Raw genomic sequence first — 18,952 nt, 5'->3', positions numbered from 1 at the left:
CTAAACTAACTTATATTTTAGCACTATGTCAAAGTAGCCACCCTTTGCCTACAGCTCTGGCATTCTCTCAACCATCATCATAATGTATCAAGCCAAACAGTACTTTAAACCATATTGAGGAATGTAGCTGGGCACTTGTTGGCTGCTTTCCCTTCTCTATTTGCTGCAATTAATCCATTTTAATAAAAAAAATTTTTAATTAAAACTTTTTTTGTAAGGATATTAATATGTAGGCACAATTATTTATATATTTGTCTACAACACTAATTTCAAGCATAAGCCTTGAGATCAAAAGGTTTAAGTCTATGAGAAACAAATTGTGTCCAAACTGGTAGTGTATCTATTGCTGAGTGGAGTTCTGATTGGTACATATCAGAGTGATGATTGTAGCTTACTTATTTAACACCTGATAGTTGATTATATTACATTCCTAATATACAATAATAATTAAAGCAAGTGCATTTTTAATAAAAGGTGACATGCAGGTCCTGGTGAGTGGATGTGATTAATGAATGAGGCAGACGGTTGCACTCACTGCAGCAAGCGTGTCTTGATGTCTGGCCACGAGTCCTGCAGCTGCGTGTCAGAGTACATGCGAAAGAGGATCCTCAGACTGCAGGCCAGACTGCTGGTCTCCTGCTTCAGAAGATTTGGTTTTGACTTCCCCTTAAATCCTACACACAAACCAACACATACAAGTATAGATTAATAAAAGACATGCACAATAATAAAAAAAAAGACCTACTCAAAATAACTGCATTACCACAACCCAGACAAGGAAATAAAATACTGGATAAATGGAATATTGAAAGTAGCAGTGCAGACCTGCTCTCCAGAGTGCTGTCCTCTGCTCATTGTTGGAGTTGAAGTCCTTGGCAAACCTGTGGGACTCCAGGAGGCAGTCAAGCAGTTTGAAGAGGTGCTGTGACGACAGGTGTCTGTACATGCCCTGATCGGACTGTGTTTCCCCCTCTTCTGCCTCCTCATGTGCATCTTTCTGCCAGACAAAGACATTTAGACTCTGAATCATTTTCATCTGTATGAAACTACAGTATACAATTAGCATGTTTTCAAACATGCAGTACAATTTAAATATACATCTGAGCTTTTAAAGGGGCCATGACAAATTTTTTCTCAATTTATTTTTCTCCCCGACTCCACTTATAATGTCATTGAAGGTTTTTTTTTTATTTTATTTTTATTTTGTATTTTTTTTTTAAAGTCAAAGCAGTCATACTTCAGTTTAACATGACCATTTTCCACCCTCTCTCTGACCCTCAGAATTAAATGGACACTTGTTTCTAACTTTGGGATCCTTTGAAAGAATATGCAGAATTGAAGGTGCTACAAACAGCTAGGAACAGCACATATTTTCCCTCATTTTACTCATATCATTAGTTCTTCTGGTGTTTAGGAATAATAGCATCTATACTAAGTCCTACTAATTATCTTACCGTGACTTGGCAGGCCAAGTTTTGGAACACTGAATAGACATTGTAATGCGTTAATGCATTTGGGTTTCTGACATAAAAAATCCAAGTATAATATTTCAGAACGAGCCATTTTTTGTAGCTTATGTTAAGGACTTACATATTGATCTGTTTCTCACCCACACTTATCATATCACCTCTGAAGATATAGATTTAACCACCGGATTCGTATGGATTACTTTTATGCTGCCAATATGTACTTTTCGGAGCTTAAAAATTTTAGTCACCATTCACTTGCATTTTAAGGACCTACAGAGCTGAAATATTCTTCTAAAAATCTTTGGTGAGTTCAGCAGAAGTAAGTCGTACACATCTGGGGTCATTTTTGGGTGAACTATCCCTTTAAATGGAGCACAAAATGAGATGTTAAATTAAGGCTGTCAGTATCTAACACTCTGCCTTTTGTAGTTACTGTGGAGGTGTATTATTAATTGAAATATATCAAACAGGCAGTTGTTTGGGCTGCACTTCCTGAGATAAATGCAAATTCACAGACTCCAACAAACCTGAGCAGCGGCCATGTTCTCGGCATCCTCCCTCTTGCTGGTAGCCGGGTAGAATACAATGTTGTCTATGGTCTGAATCAACTCCAGCTGTACAACACACTTTATAAGCAGCCCTGCAAACAGCCTGTGGTCCGAGACCCCTTGATCACACCACATAAGAGAGTAACATGTCAAAACACATAGATGAAAGAAAAACTCTGCACAGAAAGTATAGTCAAACAGGTGAAGAGGATAAGACAGCAAAAAGATATTGTGAGGGGTAATCTATACTCTCCATCTAAAAGCAGTGGTTCTCAACTGGTGGGTCACCACCCAAAAATGGGTCACAAACCTGTTCTGTTTTGATAGAGTCGTTGACAGAAGGGAAAAACAATGCTACATTGAACTAACTAACTAACTAATTGCAACTAACCATATAATCATGCTTTTAAAATAATAGCAAAACAAACAGGCTTTTAACTTTTAAAGGGGTCATGAAATGCTCTTTTTTTATAGTTTCATTACCATCCTTGAGGTCCACTGACACAGTTGTGCTCAAAAGTTTGCATACCCTGGCAGAAATTGTGAAATTTTGGCATTGATTTTGAAAATATGACTGATCATGCAATAAAATAAAATAAAGTATTTTATTTAAGGATAGTGATCATATGAAGCCATTTATTATCACATAGTTGTTTGGCTCCTTTTTAAATCATAATGATAACAGAAATCACCCAAATGTCCCTGATCAAAAGTTTACATACCCTTGAATGTTTGGCCTTGTTACAGACACAAAAGGTGACACACACAGGTTTAAAATGGCAATTAATGGTTAATTTCCCACACCTGTGGCTTTTTAAATTGCAATTAGTGTCTGTGTATAAATAGTCAATGAGTTTGTTAGCTCTCACGTGGATGCACTGAGCAGGCTTGATACTGAGCCATAGGGAGCAGAAAAGAACTGTCAAAAGACCTGCGTAACAAGGTAATGGAACTTTATAAAGATGGAAAAGGATATAAAAAGATATCCAAAGCCTTGAAAATGCCAGTCAGTACTGTTCAATCACTTATTAAGAAGTGGAAAATTCAGGGATCTCTTGATACCATGCCAAGGTCAGGTAGACCAAGAAAGTTTTCAGCCACAACTGCCAGAAGAATTGTTCGGGATACAAAGAAAAACCCACAGCTAACCTCAGGAGAAATACAGGCTGCTCTGGAAAAAGATGGTGTGGTTGTTTCAAGGAGCACAGTACGACAATACTTGAACAAAATTGAGCTGCATGGTCGAGTTGCCAGAAAGAAGCCTTTACTGCGCCAATGCCACAAAAAAGCCCGGTTACAATATGCCCGACAACACCTTGACACGCCTCACAGCTTCTGGCACACTGTAATTTGGAGTGACGAGACCAAAATAGAGCTTTATGGTCACAGCCATAAGCGCTATGTTTGGAGAGGGGTTAACAAGGCCTATAGTGAAAAGAATACCATCCCCACTGTGAAGCATGGTGGTGGCTCACTGATGTTTTGGGGGTGTGTGAGCTCTAAAGGCACGGGGAATCTTGTGAAAATTGATGGCAAGATGAATGCAGCATGTTATTAGAAAATACTGGCAGATAATTTGCATTCTTCTGCACAAAAGCTGCGCATGGGACGCACTTGGACATTCCAGCATGACAATGACCCTAAGCACACGGCCAAGTTGACCCTCCAGTGGTTACAGCAGAAAAAGGTGAAGGTTCTGGAGTGGCCATCACAGTCTCCTGACCTTAATATCATCGAGCCACTCTGGGGAGATCTCAAACATGCGGTTCATGCAAGACGACCAAAGACTTTGCATGACCTGGAGGCATTTTGCCAAGACAAATGGGCAGCTATACCACCTGCAAGTATTTGGGGCCTCATAGACAACTATTACAAAAGACTGCACGCTGTCATTGATGCTAAAGGGGGCAATACACAGTATTAAGAACTAAGGGTATGCAGACTTTTGAACAGGGGTCATTTCATTTTTTTCTTTGTTGCCATGTTTTGTTTTATAATTGTGCCATTTTGTTAAAACCTACAGTTGAATATGAATCCCATAAGAAATAAATGCTTTGCCTGCTCACTCATGTTTTCTTTAAAAATGGTACATAAATTACCAATTCTCCAAGGGTATGCAAACTTTTGAGCACAACTATATTGTTAGTAAAGATTTTTTTCACCAAACAGTCAAAATTTTTTAATATATGATCATTTTCCATCCTGTCTCTGACCATCTTTCTGAAAAGCTTGATTTTTGCCTCAGCTCCTCCTTTAAACCTTAATGTAAATGGCCACTGTTCTGATTGGCTAACAGCGTGCAGCCCCTCAAATTCAGCCATTTTTGAAACTCAATCGGAAGAGAATAAACAAGCACCAAAACATTAGAATTGTACATTTCAAGGTTTACACATAACGCACATCCAACACATTGCATCCAAATATATGAAACTGTTCATCTTAAGCACAACTGTTAATACTCGCACCCTGTCTACACCAGACGCTATAATCAATTATGCTGTCTACCATAGAAGCGTCCGTTGCGGCGCGTCACTCCAACAGTAAACAAACAGGTGTCCCGTTCCATTTTGCTCTGCTGCTACTACTACCAAAAACACAAAGAAACATTTCAGAAAGTTCTTGTCGATGCACCCGGTGTAGACAGCCTCAAGCCGTTGCGTCAACGGATGTGCCCGGTGTAGACAGCGTGTCAGCATCATAAACAATCATGACATTTGAAATATTATTGAATGGAACTGTTTACTTACATATTTGATTGCGGCCAATAGCGTTTTTAACTGCCCCATATCCTTCAGTGACAATTCCTTGGCAAAGACTCGTTTTATGCTTCACAAGACGCACACATCCAGTTTATCATCCTGCACTGAGGTGCACATCGCCGGAATTAAATCAAAACGGTCAAAGACGTCCATCTAGTGCATGTTTACATACACCAACAATTAAAAATCGCACTGATAGGCGAAAGAACAGTTTGTTGAGCAGTTTAAGCAACAAAACAACAGGAGCCACAGCAGCTGATGAAACGCATCTTCTCTTCAGAGCTGAAACTTGACACTGCGTCTCTTAAAAGCGTGCCTGAGAGATGACAAAGACGTCCGTGTAGTACATGTTTGTATACCAAAATAATAAAAAATAGTCCAGATGGGTCCCCTTTCGTGTTCAGGAGTAGTTAGGCCACAAACAGTAGGCCTTTTGTCCTTCTCTTTGTGTCTGTTCACGAGCCATGTGAGCACCAGTGGGCGGGGCCATGGGTGCGATGATTCGTTGATGTTGTTGCTGTAGAGGCCGTCTTGAATTAATGAGTACTCCAAGTGACGTAGTGTAGAGAATGGGGCGTTTTGGCAGCTTGGTTTCAATAAATGCTTTTATTGCATTGGGGATTTAGTTTTGAGTTCTGGAATTTACAGTATTTTTATTTATTTTTTTATAGTAGAATGACCTCTTGTATGCCAAAACATCAAGGACAATTTTATTCCTCATGACATGACCCCTTTAAACACATCCCATATCTTTTGTTGCTGACATCAAAGGCTGTGCATCCACTCAAACTATACTATATTTTGGAAAGTCAATTTCACTTGTAAGAACCTAGCCAAATTAGGCAGATGCCAATATGGCCATGTAGTGTGACATGACCTCATCCTTGAAAACCATGAACAAAACAAATCCAGACTACATTAAATAAGGGTTAATGGTTTGGTACAATCTGGTTCTTGAAGCAAAACCAGTTAGGAACCACGTTTGTAAGGGATCATAAATTTTGGTCAAAATATTTCCCAGACAGGAATGTAATCATGGCAATACAGCCTATGTTTAGTAATATTTCTATGGGTATTTTAGGAAGTTTTTACATTGTGACATTATTTTTCATGACAATTAAGAACACCTCCCCCATCCTCAATTACTATAATGCGTCTGGAAATTGAAGTTTTTTTGTCATTCCCATATTCTCATATCCAATTTTTTTTACTGTACAGTAAAGCAAATACTACAATTATGTATTAATACTTCACAATTCTCTTTGCATTACAGTAATGAGAAATGGGTGGGAGAGTACATGGTGCTTAATTCTCATGAAAATAACATCACACTGTAAAAATAACCTTAATGGTCCTAAAATAGGCTCAGTTTTCTTTCTTTTGATTGTGGTTTTAAATAGACATAGACATGCTCTTGAAAGGTTTTGTGAGTTTCACACAACTAGTAAGAGAAGCATTGCAGTACATACTCGCATAGGACTTTCCTTTCCAGGTTTCATCACTGGCTGTGGACATTTGACTGTGGGCTCTCTCTGACAGAGTCCTCTCAAAACTGCTTTGGGACTGAGAATCCACCTCAACATCCTAAAAACAATGACAAACATGCACAGAGATGCATGGTGTTATATCAGAATCAGGACTTAGAAGGTGCTTATTTGTGGCTGATTGTGTGTGTACACATTCATAATATTTGTGTCATTGTCATCTCACCATGTGTTTCCCTTCTCCCACCTCCTCTTCCTGCCCAGCTGGTCGCCATGTCAGCAAGCTGTTAAGAGTCAAGAGAAAGTCTGAGATTGAGAGAGCATTAAATGAGCAGCACTTTACAAACAGCCTATTCAAACACACTCTGATTTCAATATTAGCGGTAATGTCAACACCTATACTAAGCAGGATTTCTGAAATATGACTGAACATCTGAGATATATATGGCTACAAAACCTCTCAGATCCATGAAATTAGAACATTTAGAAATACAAATCAGTAGTGATGCAGCAAAATTAAAATGCTTGGTCAAAACAAACACACTAAGCCAAAAACTGAAACCAAAAAGCTATTTTTTTTGTTTGTTTGTTTTTTATTATTACACTAGAACAACACTACATTTTTATTTAAGTTGTATTATGTTTTAAAGTGATTCAACTAGTATGTTCTTCCTTCAATTTGTTAGACAACAACATCCAGGCTCCAACATTTTTTATGTCCTGTATTCTGAACTCTTTAGTGCTTAAAAAAGCACAAAAAAAATGTTCTCATGTGAACACACGTGCCACAGTGAACAAGCTTCTCTCATAACGCTTATAAACTTGCAATAGATTTTAGGTTTTTAATTGAAAAAATGTTGGGTTAAGGTATTTAGAAGACTTGGAATATGACACGAGTCGCATGGACTACTTTTATTTTACTTTTGAGTCCTTTTAAGTTTTGAACTGCCATTTTATTTAAAAGATGGACCAGAATATTAATGAAAATCTCCCGCATAGAAAGTAAGTCATGGTTTTGGAACAACATTAGGGTAAGTAAATGACAATTTCCATTTTTGGGTGAACTATTCCTTTAATTGTGTTGCTTTTTCGATCATCCGTCACCATTAAATCATATTAAGCTTGGAGCAAAAGCAGTGTGCACCTGAAATGATCCTTTTCAATGTTGCATTTAAAGCTGAAGAATGTAATTTCTGTGATACTAGTGCCACCACTTGGAATTGCAAAAATAAACTTTGTTTTCAAAACAACTTTCTTTTTTCTTCCAATTTAGAATGTCCAATTCCCACTACTTAGTAGGTCCTCGTGGTGGCACAGTTACTCATCTCAATCCGGGTGGCAGAGGACAAGTCTCAGTTGCCTCCGCTTCTGAGACAGTCAATCCGCGCATCTTATCATGTGGCTCGCTGTGCATGACACCGCAGAGCCTCAGCACGGGAGGCTAATGCTATTCTCCGTGATTCACACACAACTTTCCACGCGCTCCATCGAGAGCGAAAACCCCTAATCGCGACCATGAGGAGGTTATCCCATGTGACTCTACCCTCCCTAGCAATTTGGTTGCTTAGGAGACCTGGCTGGAGTCACTCAGCATGCCCTGGATTTGAACTTGCGACTCCAGGGGTGGTAGCCAGCGTCAATACTCACTGAGCTACCCAGGCCCCAAAACAGCTTTCTTAATACGCCACCCTCCCCCATCTGCAATTGTTCAAACAGTCAGATAGCATGTCTAAGCGGGTTACTCAAAACAAACAGAAATTCTGAAAAATTCAGCTTTAATGTTCAATGGATATATTAAAGTAATGATTTTAACAGTTACAATTTTCAGCCTTACAATTTTTTCCAATTCAAAATACTAAGGCTCTGGAGATATTAAGAGACACTTACGTGCTTGGGCTGATTCCCCTCAGCGGCAGGCCGCAAGCCCCAGACTTAATTCGGACAGTGAACTGAAAGAAATCTGGCGTGAATTGATGAATGTGTTGGCAATGCTGACGAAGGTTGTTGCAGACTTGGAGGATCTTGCTGTAATACGTCGACTGATCACTTCCATTGAAGCAAAATTCTCTGAGTTGGTTACAAGATCGTCAGACGTCGAGAGACGGATCAATTATCTGGAGTCATCAGAGAGGGAATTAGTTGCTAATCCGCTACCAAGACAGATTTGCAGTGCGTCTGGGAAAAACTGGAGGATTTGGAGAATCAATGGCGCACAATGTCCGAATTGTTGGAATTCCTGAGAATGAGGAAGGCCGAGATATGGTAAAATTCCTAGACGAGCTCTTTCCGAGTCTGCTCGACATAACAGGCCATAAGCTGGAAATCGAGCGAGCTCACAGGGTCCCGGCTCGGAAATCCACGGAGAGAGACAGGACCCGATCAATTCTGCCCAAATTTCTGAGATCATCAGATAACGATCTCGTGTTACACGAGGCGAGGAGTAAAGGAAGGCTTTCTTGGAAGAACCACAGCATTTTCTTTTTCCCAGATGTTGCGAATTCGACAAGAAATGTGATCGATTCAAGGAATGCAAGAAACTCTTACATCAACGGAAGATCGTTTTTGCGCCTGATGTTTCCAGCCAAGCTGAGAATAGATACTAAGGATGGCTGTAAAGTATTTACATGTCCCCAGCAAGCATTGACCTTCATAAAGTCAATGGTGTGAGTATGCCATTTAGTGATTTTCATGTTGCCGCCTAATGGACCTGTCTCACTGAACATACACTCGATTGTCCGAGGAAACTGAGTGCCTTTTTCGTTTCGTTTTGTGTTGGTTCCGCCTAGCGGCTGGAGTTTGTTTTGTGTAGAATAATTTCTTCGGGACAATCATGGATGAATCTGCTCGTTCTTGGTGCTTATGCCTCCTGTGGCCTGGAGTTTGTTTTGTGCAAATTTCTTGCAGGACATTGGAGTGACTAGGGCATGTGTTGCAGTCGTGTAACGACCGAATGGACCAGCTCACTGAATATTCGTTTGACTGCCCGAGGAACTGAACGGCCCCCAGTGAACAGTGACGCTTCACAGGATGTGTAAAAATCTTGGTCTTACAGATATTTGGAGACTTCTGAACTCATCTGGGAGGGACTATACATTCTTTTCATCAGTCCATAAGATTTATTCTAGAACAGATGATGTTGTTTGAAAGTATATCTTTTTTTAATGTTTTATTTATTTTATTTTTTATTATTATAATTTTTTTTTTATGTTCAAATTGTTGGTGACCACTGTAGTACGTGTTTGTGTCGGGTGGGGGGGAATGTTCGGGAGAAGGGGTTTAATGTATATATTTGATTCCGTATTTTATGTTATGTTTGTATGATTTATGTATGGCATCAATAAAACTGTTAATAGCAACAACAACAAAAAAAGGAAATTTTACTGCATCCCTACAAATCAAATCAGAACACATTCAGATGGAAGGCCATCAAGTGTCATTGAAACAGATGGTGGTGTACAGTGGTGACATACACATGAGGGCTGGTGGTCTGGAAGATGTCCAGCATGCAGGCACAGGTGACATCCCACACCTCCGTACTGAACTTCTCCCCATTCAGGATCACCAGGTTCTCCAGGCAGTTTGTGCCTGACCGCGCCAACTGCTCATTATCTGACAACAGAGGCGGAGTTCTGAATGCAACACACTAACACATTCTCTCTGTTACCACACCCTGCTGCTTTAAAACAACACCACCCACTGGGCCAATATGTTATCCCAAATGTGACATGAGTAGGTGTCACAGTTTAATGTCCATCTGTAGAGGAGTAAAGTGGCACGAAAGGTCCTAAAAATCCCAAACCCTCCCTCATGAGTAGTGCAACAGATTAGTTAAATCCCCACCTTGTTTTACACACCACTGCAGCTGTGCAAAAATATCTGCCAGCAGCACTTCACTAAGAGGTTCATAGAATTGTGTAAACACATCGCAGATAGCGTAGAGGGCGTGGTTACATGTTGTCGTCATCCACTCTGTTTTCTATGTAAACCAAAAAAAAGCAACAATCAGACTTCTGTTCACTTATTGGGGATTTATTTTTGACTTTATGGAAAATGGTCATGGAAAACTACATTACGACTATTTTTAGTGCAAAAAAAAAAAAAAAAAAAAACTTTACAAACGCTTTAAGAGGACACCAGGGATGATACGACCCTTAAAGTTGCAACTAATACCCTTTGACTCACTTCAGTTTGCTGCTCTGGGAGCTTCATGTTGTCGAAGATTCGGAAGATGATCCGGAAGAGATCATGCCACCAGTGCTTCTCAAAAGTGTGTCCATAACTTTTCATGATCTCAAACATGACGGTCAGACCCCTGCATCACACAAACACAAACTCTGAATAAACCTCCCATAAAGCCACATTATCTAAGTTTGTATTTGGAGAAGAGAGTAGCTGGGCTGTTGAGATGGACCCACCTGGTCCTGACATCTAGTTTGCAGCGGTTGATGATGCAGGAGAGTTCAAACAGGATGGGGAACCAGCCTCGCACCCAAACACGGTCACCAGGGGCGACGTTCATGTCATCACTTGTATACTCCCTCAGTGCCTAGAAAGGGGAACAGTGGCTGAAATGCAACAACATCTTTGAAGCTCTGGAATCATGGGTAACCCAGAGACTGCGGTAACAGCACTTACCTGTGGCCGGTCAGACACGTATTTAGCACAGTGGCGGATCAGCCGGATGGCTTCCATACTGGTGTCAGGGAATGCAGCATTACAAACAAACTCTGACAGACACTTCACTGCATCCTGGAAAGAGTCAATGGCTGCAGCAAAGTGCTGCTGAAATGTGTTCACTGTGGGGAAGATGATGAGATGATGATGGGTTTTGGCAAGCACTAAAAAAAAAAAAAAAAAAAAAAAAAAAAAAAAAACCATTCATGAACTGAAAAAGGGCCATTGGCTGGTACTTACTAACAATGTGTCCAGTGGTCTGAAAGGCGAGGTCCACAATGTTCTCATCATGGTCTGATGCTGCTTGGTGGAACACAGAGAAGATGTTCTTCCATCCAGAGCGAATATTCACAGCCTGGGAGTTCACCATCTGGGCCACACAACGAATCACCATATCTCGGATAGTGGGTGACCTACAGAATAAATCAATTAAATTAGCATAGAAATAAACACTGAAATTCTTGAGAAGGCTCAGGGGTTTAAATTGAACACTCTCTCCTCATTCTCATGAAATTGCACAATTTAACAGTTTTCTTTTAATCTCTTCAATCAATGACATTTCCCTTCCATTTGTTTGTTCCTCTCTAACACCAATCTACTCACCTGTTCTTCTTCACAATGTGTTCAAATGGCCTTAAAAAGTCCTTTTGGAAGCGGAAGTTGGCCAGTTCTCCTTTTTCTAAGAACTTCATAGAAAGCTGTCTCAGAGAGTCCACAGCAAAGATGGCCACATCCTCATTGGGGTTACAACCCACCTGCCAACCCAGCAAACAGAAAAAACCAATCAGATACTAAAGCTTCATTGATTTAGCATCAAAGTGTTGCTCAAATGTCAGAGACCTAACCTCTGGGAACAATTCTGGAATGTCTGATAAGCTATTTTAATCAGTTATTGTAGTAAGATTATTTTTATGGTGTTAGCCAAATTTTTAAAACTTTTCACAGCAGCCTTAAAGGGCCATGAAACCCCAAGATACAGATATATACAGGTTGCATATCATTGAAAACAATTATAGCACTCATGTTTATTGTTAAAGGGAAATCGGTTATTTTTTTTTATTATTTTTTTTTTTTTTTGCCATTTCGTTCTTCCAGTTTAAAATGAAGCTTGATGCAACATCATAAAACATGATGTAAATGCATAAACTCGGAGTTGTGATTGGTAGGAGAGTATGCCTCTATGTCATTAGATTCTGAGCGTTTCTCTATATTATTCATGATAAGATACACTTCCATCCGATTACAGTGCTGCCTCATGCATGAGCGGAGAATTCAAAAATCACACACGGACAGTTCCTGGCCGATGCAAGTTCAACAGCACTCACAGAAAAGAAATGAAAGTGGACTCTGAAAGTCGAAATCACTCGTCAGAATGGACCGCAGTCCATTACAGGACCGGAGCAAGCATGTTTGTTGGCCGCAGTTCTGATTCTCATGCTCCAAACATACAGCAGCTGTTTGCTAGATGCACATATTCCATCGTGTTGGACAAAGTTGGAATACTGGTTAACTTTACACAGACAAGGTATTAAGCGATTTTTTTTTCACACTATACTTTGTGGCTATACTTTTGAAACAGTAGCTATGTTTCCATCCAAGTTGCAAATGTAATTTATGTGAAAAATCAGAATATCACAAGAACAATGTGTGAATAAAGCTGCATTTACATCCCATGTGTTCAAAAGATCAAAAGAATCACATCTGGAGAAACTGTACTCTATTTTTATTTTATTTTTTTAATCGCGTTTTATTTTTGATGCGCATCTTGTATTCTTAATAAATTCAATAGGAGTTTATTCGGTAAATGTGTTTCCATCACAGTTTATGTGCATTTCTTCTTATCAAATAAAAAATGTATCCACCTCAAGCAAGTGTATAAGTGTTTTGATGGAGATTTTATTTGCATCTTCGTGTTTCCATCCAGCAGTTTTTATGCAACATCCCAAAATGCACATAAAAATACATGGATGGAAATCCAGCTAGTGTGTATTTAATGTTTTGTGTATTGAACACGTTTACTTTCTTTATATGTGCCTTAATGAATGTGGATTTTTTCCTTTAGAAAAAGAGGGATGAATCTAAATTATTTTCTGTGGTAATCAACATTATGCCATAAACACTGTCAATAGAGTTTAACCTGTATTAAACTGAAAACATTTTTTAAAAGTATAAATATCTACGAATTTGTCAAGTCTCAAAGCAGTGCTGGTTTTGGTGGCAATTTCTGCTCTGTTCTCACACCTTTTTCAAAAGTTTGAACAAAACATCCAAATCTTTGATTTGCAAACTGTTCTATCATCTTCACTCTTGACACTTTTGTCCAATTTTTGTCCCAACATCAATATTTTGTCTCCACATATTTTGATGTTCAGCCATCTCTATTGTGAGTGTGTTGTGGAACTGAGTGAGTTGTTGTGCTTGACCCCCTCCTGTCCTTACCCCCTCACACCCACTACCCTCCAACTATTTTTACATCTTTTCACGCCCATTTGGTAGCCCCCTTTTTGTGAAAGAGTGGCGCTAAACCATGGGGGTTTCACGACACTTTAAGGCTGGGGTATAATTTATTTTTCCGTGTGCCATTACATCTTGCGCACGGTCGGGCGTTCTAACCTTCCAACGTATACTTTTTGGAGTGAGAGCTTGCACGGACATCTGCGCTACAACTGCTTTGTGCTGCTCTTTAGTACAGTCAACCCCAGTCGCAAGCGCAGATAATGCGCACAGACCCGCTCAGATGTGCAAGGTTACAAAAACTGGGCCACAGTTACTTTAGCCTTACTGTAAAGGCCACTGACCTTGTTGAAGTGATCTCCGATGACCTGCCAGATGCGTGACCACTGCAAGCGGATGCGGTTCATGTTGTAGTAGGAGATCTCCACTATCTTTTGCAGACTAAACATGCGTGGCTGGTGTGCAGAGGCCAGTTCGTCCATGGACACAGCACACAACCAGTGCACAAAGTCCACTGGAGACGAAAGAAGACTTCACAATTAACACAAATAAATGTATGAAGCTCAAAAACATTTAGCCTTCAAAACAGGTTAATTATGTACATGAACAGATGTCCACTTGTCTATTGGCAGAACAAATTACTTCTGGAAGTTTAGTGGTTACAGAACACATTATCTGTGTGCAAGAAGTGTGAAAGTAAATCAGCTGTATGTGAGCTCATGATGTGGGTTGGAAGAGTAGGTGAGCAGTGACAATACAGAGAGTAATTTTGAGTTTTAGTAAACTATGGTTAGGAGTCTGGGTTGTTAACACAATAATTCCAGGTTCAGTCTCAGTCAAGTGCTTGCTATATTACCCGGTAACCAAGTAAACAGTCTGAAAAAGATTACCAACTGCATACACCTACAGCAAGATGTAGTAATCATTTGGGAGGGCGAGTCAGCATTCTTTTTAAATATTGACATTACGACTGACTAAACTGTTACATATGTATTTGCAAATTCTTACAGCATTTCTGCACCAAAAAGTCCAATTGTCTTTTATGAAAACAAAAAGGTTTGTCAAGGAATATTGGGTTTATCTAAATTTAGAGTCTGGGAACCAGGTCAATTCCTTGAATGCCCAGAAAGCTCAATTGCAAACAGGAAACAATTCAGGTAGCACAACCCCATCCATTGTTAGTTACTTTTTATGATGTCATGGAACAAATTAATCTGTCACAGACATTATTAATAAAGGCACAATGTTTACAAGGAAATGAGGAAAAATAAAATCGTTGTGTTTCCTGATAACAAACAATTCCATTAGTCATGAGCAACCTACACAGACTTGCTCCCAAACTGTGTCGTGAAGTAACTACCTGCAAATAACGAAGCTACAAATGTAACTACATTTTTCAGTAGCGTGACAGTAGCTGAACTGTTTTCAAAATAGTGTAGTGTTTCCATAAACATGCTACATTTTCCAACAAAGAGTGTAGAGTATTACAAAATCCTAAATAACTCTTTGTTATATTGTATTGCACCCACAGTTTTACTTTCAAGCAAGCTGAGGCAATAGAACTGTTCAGTCAAGATGTCAATTAGTAGGCCAAGCTGGGTTTAGAACTGCGGCTTTCGATGTAGGAGTAAAATATAGTCTGCGGTTTACATTACTTGAAGAGAAATTCATATTTTGTTCAAGAACATAAATTACACACAGTCACACCTCAAACATGAATTTTGAAACTGTTGTGTGCTTAAAAAAAGCTATCAAGTTGCTACATGAGGACTAAAGCTACCAAAAGGCTTTAAATTTACGTGCTTTACAAACTGGACGACCATTGTAATCTGTAGGCTCCTTAAAAAAAACTTAATGTAGTTGGCTTCATGTAGTTACTTGTTAGAAACTTGTAATTATTTAACTACTTTTCAAAAAGGGTAGCTTGACAGAGAGAAGCTTGTAGCTTTGAAAAACAATGGTTTCCACAATACTGCCCCAAAATATGTAACCAAACAAACGTTAAAAAAACCAAACCTACCAATTGCATTTCCATCGAGTCTGGTGGATCCAGTGAAGATCCTAACAGATAATATAGAGAAAAGGAGGGTCAGACAAAAGAATAAACAGTATAAGTATAAACACTGTATGTTTGTATTGTCTTGTAATCGCCCATCTCACCTGTCCACTGCCACCACTACACTCTGGGAGCTGGTCTCTCCTACTGACTCCTGGATATGTGCCATCTGACGCTTGTCTGGACCTCCGACCAGAGTACCTGCAGGAGACCGATAATATTGTTTTGATCCATTGGGATCAAACACACAACAATACATACCCTGGTCTGAAAACTTCGGCCCTTTCTGAGTGCTATTAACAGCAGTCATACAATAGCTTACCTAAGCCAAGGGGCATGAATTCCTCTCCACCTGATGGGAAGCCCTTTATGCTGCCTCCCTGGTCTCGGACCACACCGGAGATATAACGTGTCTTCACCCCTGTCCCAATCAACTGGGCCAACTCCAGCTGACTGATACATCTCAGAATCTACACAGGAAGATCACGAGACCAGAGAGACATGTACAGACCAGAAAAGAACCACAGACACTTTATCAGTTCAACACAAAATGAGGGTGCTGAGCCTTTGAGGAACTGGCAAGCTCTAATCTGATTGGCTGACTTTACGCAACTTCCAGGAGTCTACCATCATCAGATCTTTAAAAGATATTCATTGTTTTGTTTGAGACACTTAGTAGCAAGTTAACTAGATATCCATGAGCAGAACTGCACATTACAATTTGTTCTCCGAGTTCTTTCAGTAAAATAATCAGTTCTTCATACTATCGTGCGGATAGAAGTAGAGCTCTACGATATTGGATTTTACTGATACGATAACTAAGGTGGTGGAAAAGGTAGATAACCGTTTAAATCTGTCAATAGTAAAAAAAAAAAAAAAATTCTAAATCTTTCCTTACTATAACAGCAAAGACATAGAGGCTACAAGAGTCAAAAATGAATAAAATCCCAGATGCAGTTTATCTTGCAAAATCCCAATAATAACCAGAAAAAATTAAGATTTGGTGCATAACGCAGGACTTTTAACTATAAACAAGCCCAAAACACATTAGGGATTCTTAATTGTGCTGACAGGACAAGTTTCCAATATGGTCACATTTTTCTTTGCATGCCCTCGCTTCAATTTAGGACACTTGATTATCTAATCAAAATAACAAAAAAATGCATTGAAAGAACAATAACAATATGGATGAATACTGTTAATGATGAAAGATTTAGATACAGCAAATCCCTACGTGATTGCTTTTATTCAACCTCAAGAGGCCACTGTTATACACTAGAACCAAGACATTCTGACTGTAGAATCCTACAGTGCAGGCCACAGAGGAACACAGAGGAATACAAATATCAGCAACTATCAGCTTTCATTTTTGCCAATAACCGATAGTTCCAAAAAGCAAATATAGGCACCAATTAACCCTTTAAGGCATGGGTGTTTCGCAAACATTATTATATACTCAGGTCTTTAGAGACCCGGCACGTATATCTATCACAAATGGATCTACAATATACCCAGATAGTGTCAAATGTTTTAACAGAATAGAATATATTCTGAAATATTTTAAGTGTTATTTTTCTTATCAAAGAAATAATGCAACAAATCTAGAACAGGATTCAGTACTTCCACACTGAAATTTTGACAGCCAGACACAACTGGCTGTCAAACACATATTGTGCACAAAACATATAATCTACACATTAGCTACACGTATGTATTTTCTCAGGCACTTTGAGTCTAAATAGATGCACAAATTATATTGTTTCAGTAGTACACCCAAATGACAATAGTCATATCATACTGTTCATGTGTAACACTTGCTATAGTTTACTTCAATGTTGCTTTGTCAGATAGCAATGTCAAATGTGAATCAAGTCAATCACATACATCAGCGCCACACTGAGTATGAAATAATATGTATAATATGCGTTTACACGCAAATGGAATACTGATAATTCACCATTGTCACACAGAAAATCAAAGTAATTTGTATGAATATAGTACTCATTTGTCTTGTAATAACAAAGAAATATGTATCCTGTGATAGTACACTTATGTGTGACTTATGGAGGCACAAAAAAAAAAAAAAAGAAAAGAAAAACACCAGCCACTGTTACATATCTAGGGTCTTTAATGACCCTATATACGCTTTTGGTAATCAAAAATATTTTTTTGCAATTTTGCCATTTTTTTTTCTGTTACACTATTCGGAAGAGAAAAGTTGAGGAATACTAAAGAGGTGTGGGCATAACTCCAAAAAATGGATGAGGTACAGGGGGTGGTATGCATTTAAGGGTTAATCGGTATAACCGAGTTATTGGACCACCTCTTGACAGAAGTATTTATTACTTTTTCACAACGGTCTATTATTGAGCTATAATCCATTCCAGATATGAAAAACGACACATAAAAAGCTAAACAAACTGTGGTTGGTCGCTTTACATGTTGATCGAACGATCTCTTTCCATCTAAGTAGGCAGTACTTGGGCAGAATAAGGTGCAATGTAGACCAGACCTTTTGCTTTTTGAGACTAACCTCATGCCAGGAGTTTCCCAAATAGTTTCCATCGGTGTGTGCGACCATGATGAGTGTCTTTATGGTATCAATGTTCTTTTGCTTCATTTCTGTGATACTGGAGCTGGCGGTAAGCAGCGTAAACCTGGCCAAGGCCTGGATGTAAGCATCTCTCTCCAACTGCCCATACGGTGAGAGAAAGTGAGAGGGATATTAGGAATAAAATAAATCCTACATGCTGTACATGTGAGACCATGCTTGGTAGCATGGATGCATAGAATATGAATATTATGATTTTTTATGAATTAATACAAATATTAATTAGGACACAAAACTAACTCAGTGATTTGAGTGAGCAACCATCCTTTCTGACCAATTCAATTACTAAAATGAACTTGAGAAAGATTTTATTTAATAACTATCCATAGATGCCACTGCTGCATCTGCAGGATTTCGAGGGTCAGTGGATAAATGCATGGATCAATGATAAAATATAAATTATGACTTGAAACGGTTTTCATTTTTAGTACAAGGGGGTTCCAGGTACTAACCCGCCCTTTTATTTTAATAAACCATATACATGGAACTTGGATGCATTTGTTGGGAATTGGGGCAACTATTTAGCATTCTTGGAGGGCTCTCAGGGAGGGGCAGTGAAGAGAGAGGTACAGTTATAAATGTGTGCGATTATTTTATTTATATATATTTATTTATTGTGTGTGTGTGTGTGTGTGTGTGTGTGTGTGTGTGTGTGTATACACTCCTGTGTGACCACAGGAATGTTTGTTGGCGGTCAGGGTAGGGTCGGGGATTGGGAGGGGGAGAGGTAGTGGTGGAAGTTAAATGTTGATTCTGTGTATATATGTTTTGCTTTACTTTGTTTATTGTATGAATCAATAAAAATGTAAAATCACAAAATAAACCATATACAGTATAATAATTAATAATAATTCCTTACATTTATATAGCACTTTTCTAGGCACTCAAAGTGCTTTA

General features: G+C 39.0%; 1 protein-coding gene across 2 annotated transcripts in view; it reads right to left on the bottom strand.

Moving 5' to 3' along the window:
* LOC127420575 (brefeldin A-inhibited guanine nucleotide-exchange protein 2-like) overlaps positions 1-18,952 on the bottom strand; it is a 45,150-nt gene that overhangs the window by 5,150 nt on the left and 21,048 nt on the right. The window contains exons 21-37 of one of the 2 annotated variants that reach the window (XM_051662969.1): positions 17,978-18,136; positions 15,767-15,914; positions 15,549-15,645; positions 15,409-15,449; positions 13,733-13,902; positions 11,538-11,689; positions 11,175-11,347; positions 10,896-11,056; positions 10,676-10,806; positions 10,443-10,572; positions 10,101-10,236; positions 9,731-9,869; positions 6,487-6,544; positions 6,246-6,360; positions 1,997-2,136; positions 826-997; positions 536-674 (exon numbers count right to left, since the gene is read on the bottom strand). In XM_051662969.1, the coding sequence (XP_051518929.1) occupies positions 536-674; positions 826-997; positions 1,997-2,136; positions 6,246-6,360; positions 6,487-6,544; positions 9,731-9,869; positions 10,101-10,236; positions 10,443-10,572; positions 10,676-10,806; positions 10,896-11,056; positions 11,175-11,347; positions 11,538-11,689; positions 13,733-13,902; positions 15,409-15,449; positions 15,549-15,645; positions 15,767-15,914; positions 17,978-18,136 (2,261 nt within the window). Of the gene's footprint in view, positions 1-535; positions 675-825; positions 998-1,996; positions 2,137-6,245; positions 6,361-6,486; positions 6,545-9,730; positions 9,870-10,100; positions 10,237-10,442; positions 10,573-10,675; positions 10,807-10,895; positions 11,057-11,174; positions 11,348-11,537; positions 11,690-13,732; positions 13,903-15,408; positions 15,450-15,548; positions 15,646-15,766; positions 15,915-17,977; positions 18,137-18,952 lie in introns of those variants that run through there. The other variant, XR_007893823.1, reaches the window with a different exon arrangement.

The sequence above is a fragment of the Myxocyprinus asiaticus genome, chromosome 29, assembly GCF_019703515.2.
Source record: "Myxocyprinus asiaticus isolate MX2 ecotype Aquarium Trade chromosome 29, UBuf_Myxa_2, whole genome shotgun sequence".
In the NCBI taxonomy this organism is placed as follows: domain Eukaryota; kingdom Metazoa; phylum Chordata; class Actinopteri; order Cypriniformes; family Catostomidae; genus Myxocyprinus; species Myxocyprinus asiaticus.
This window is presented reverse-complemented; position numbering and strand designations above follow the sequence as displayed.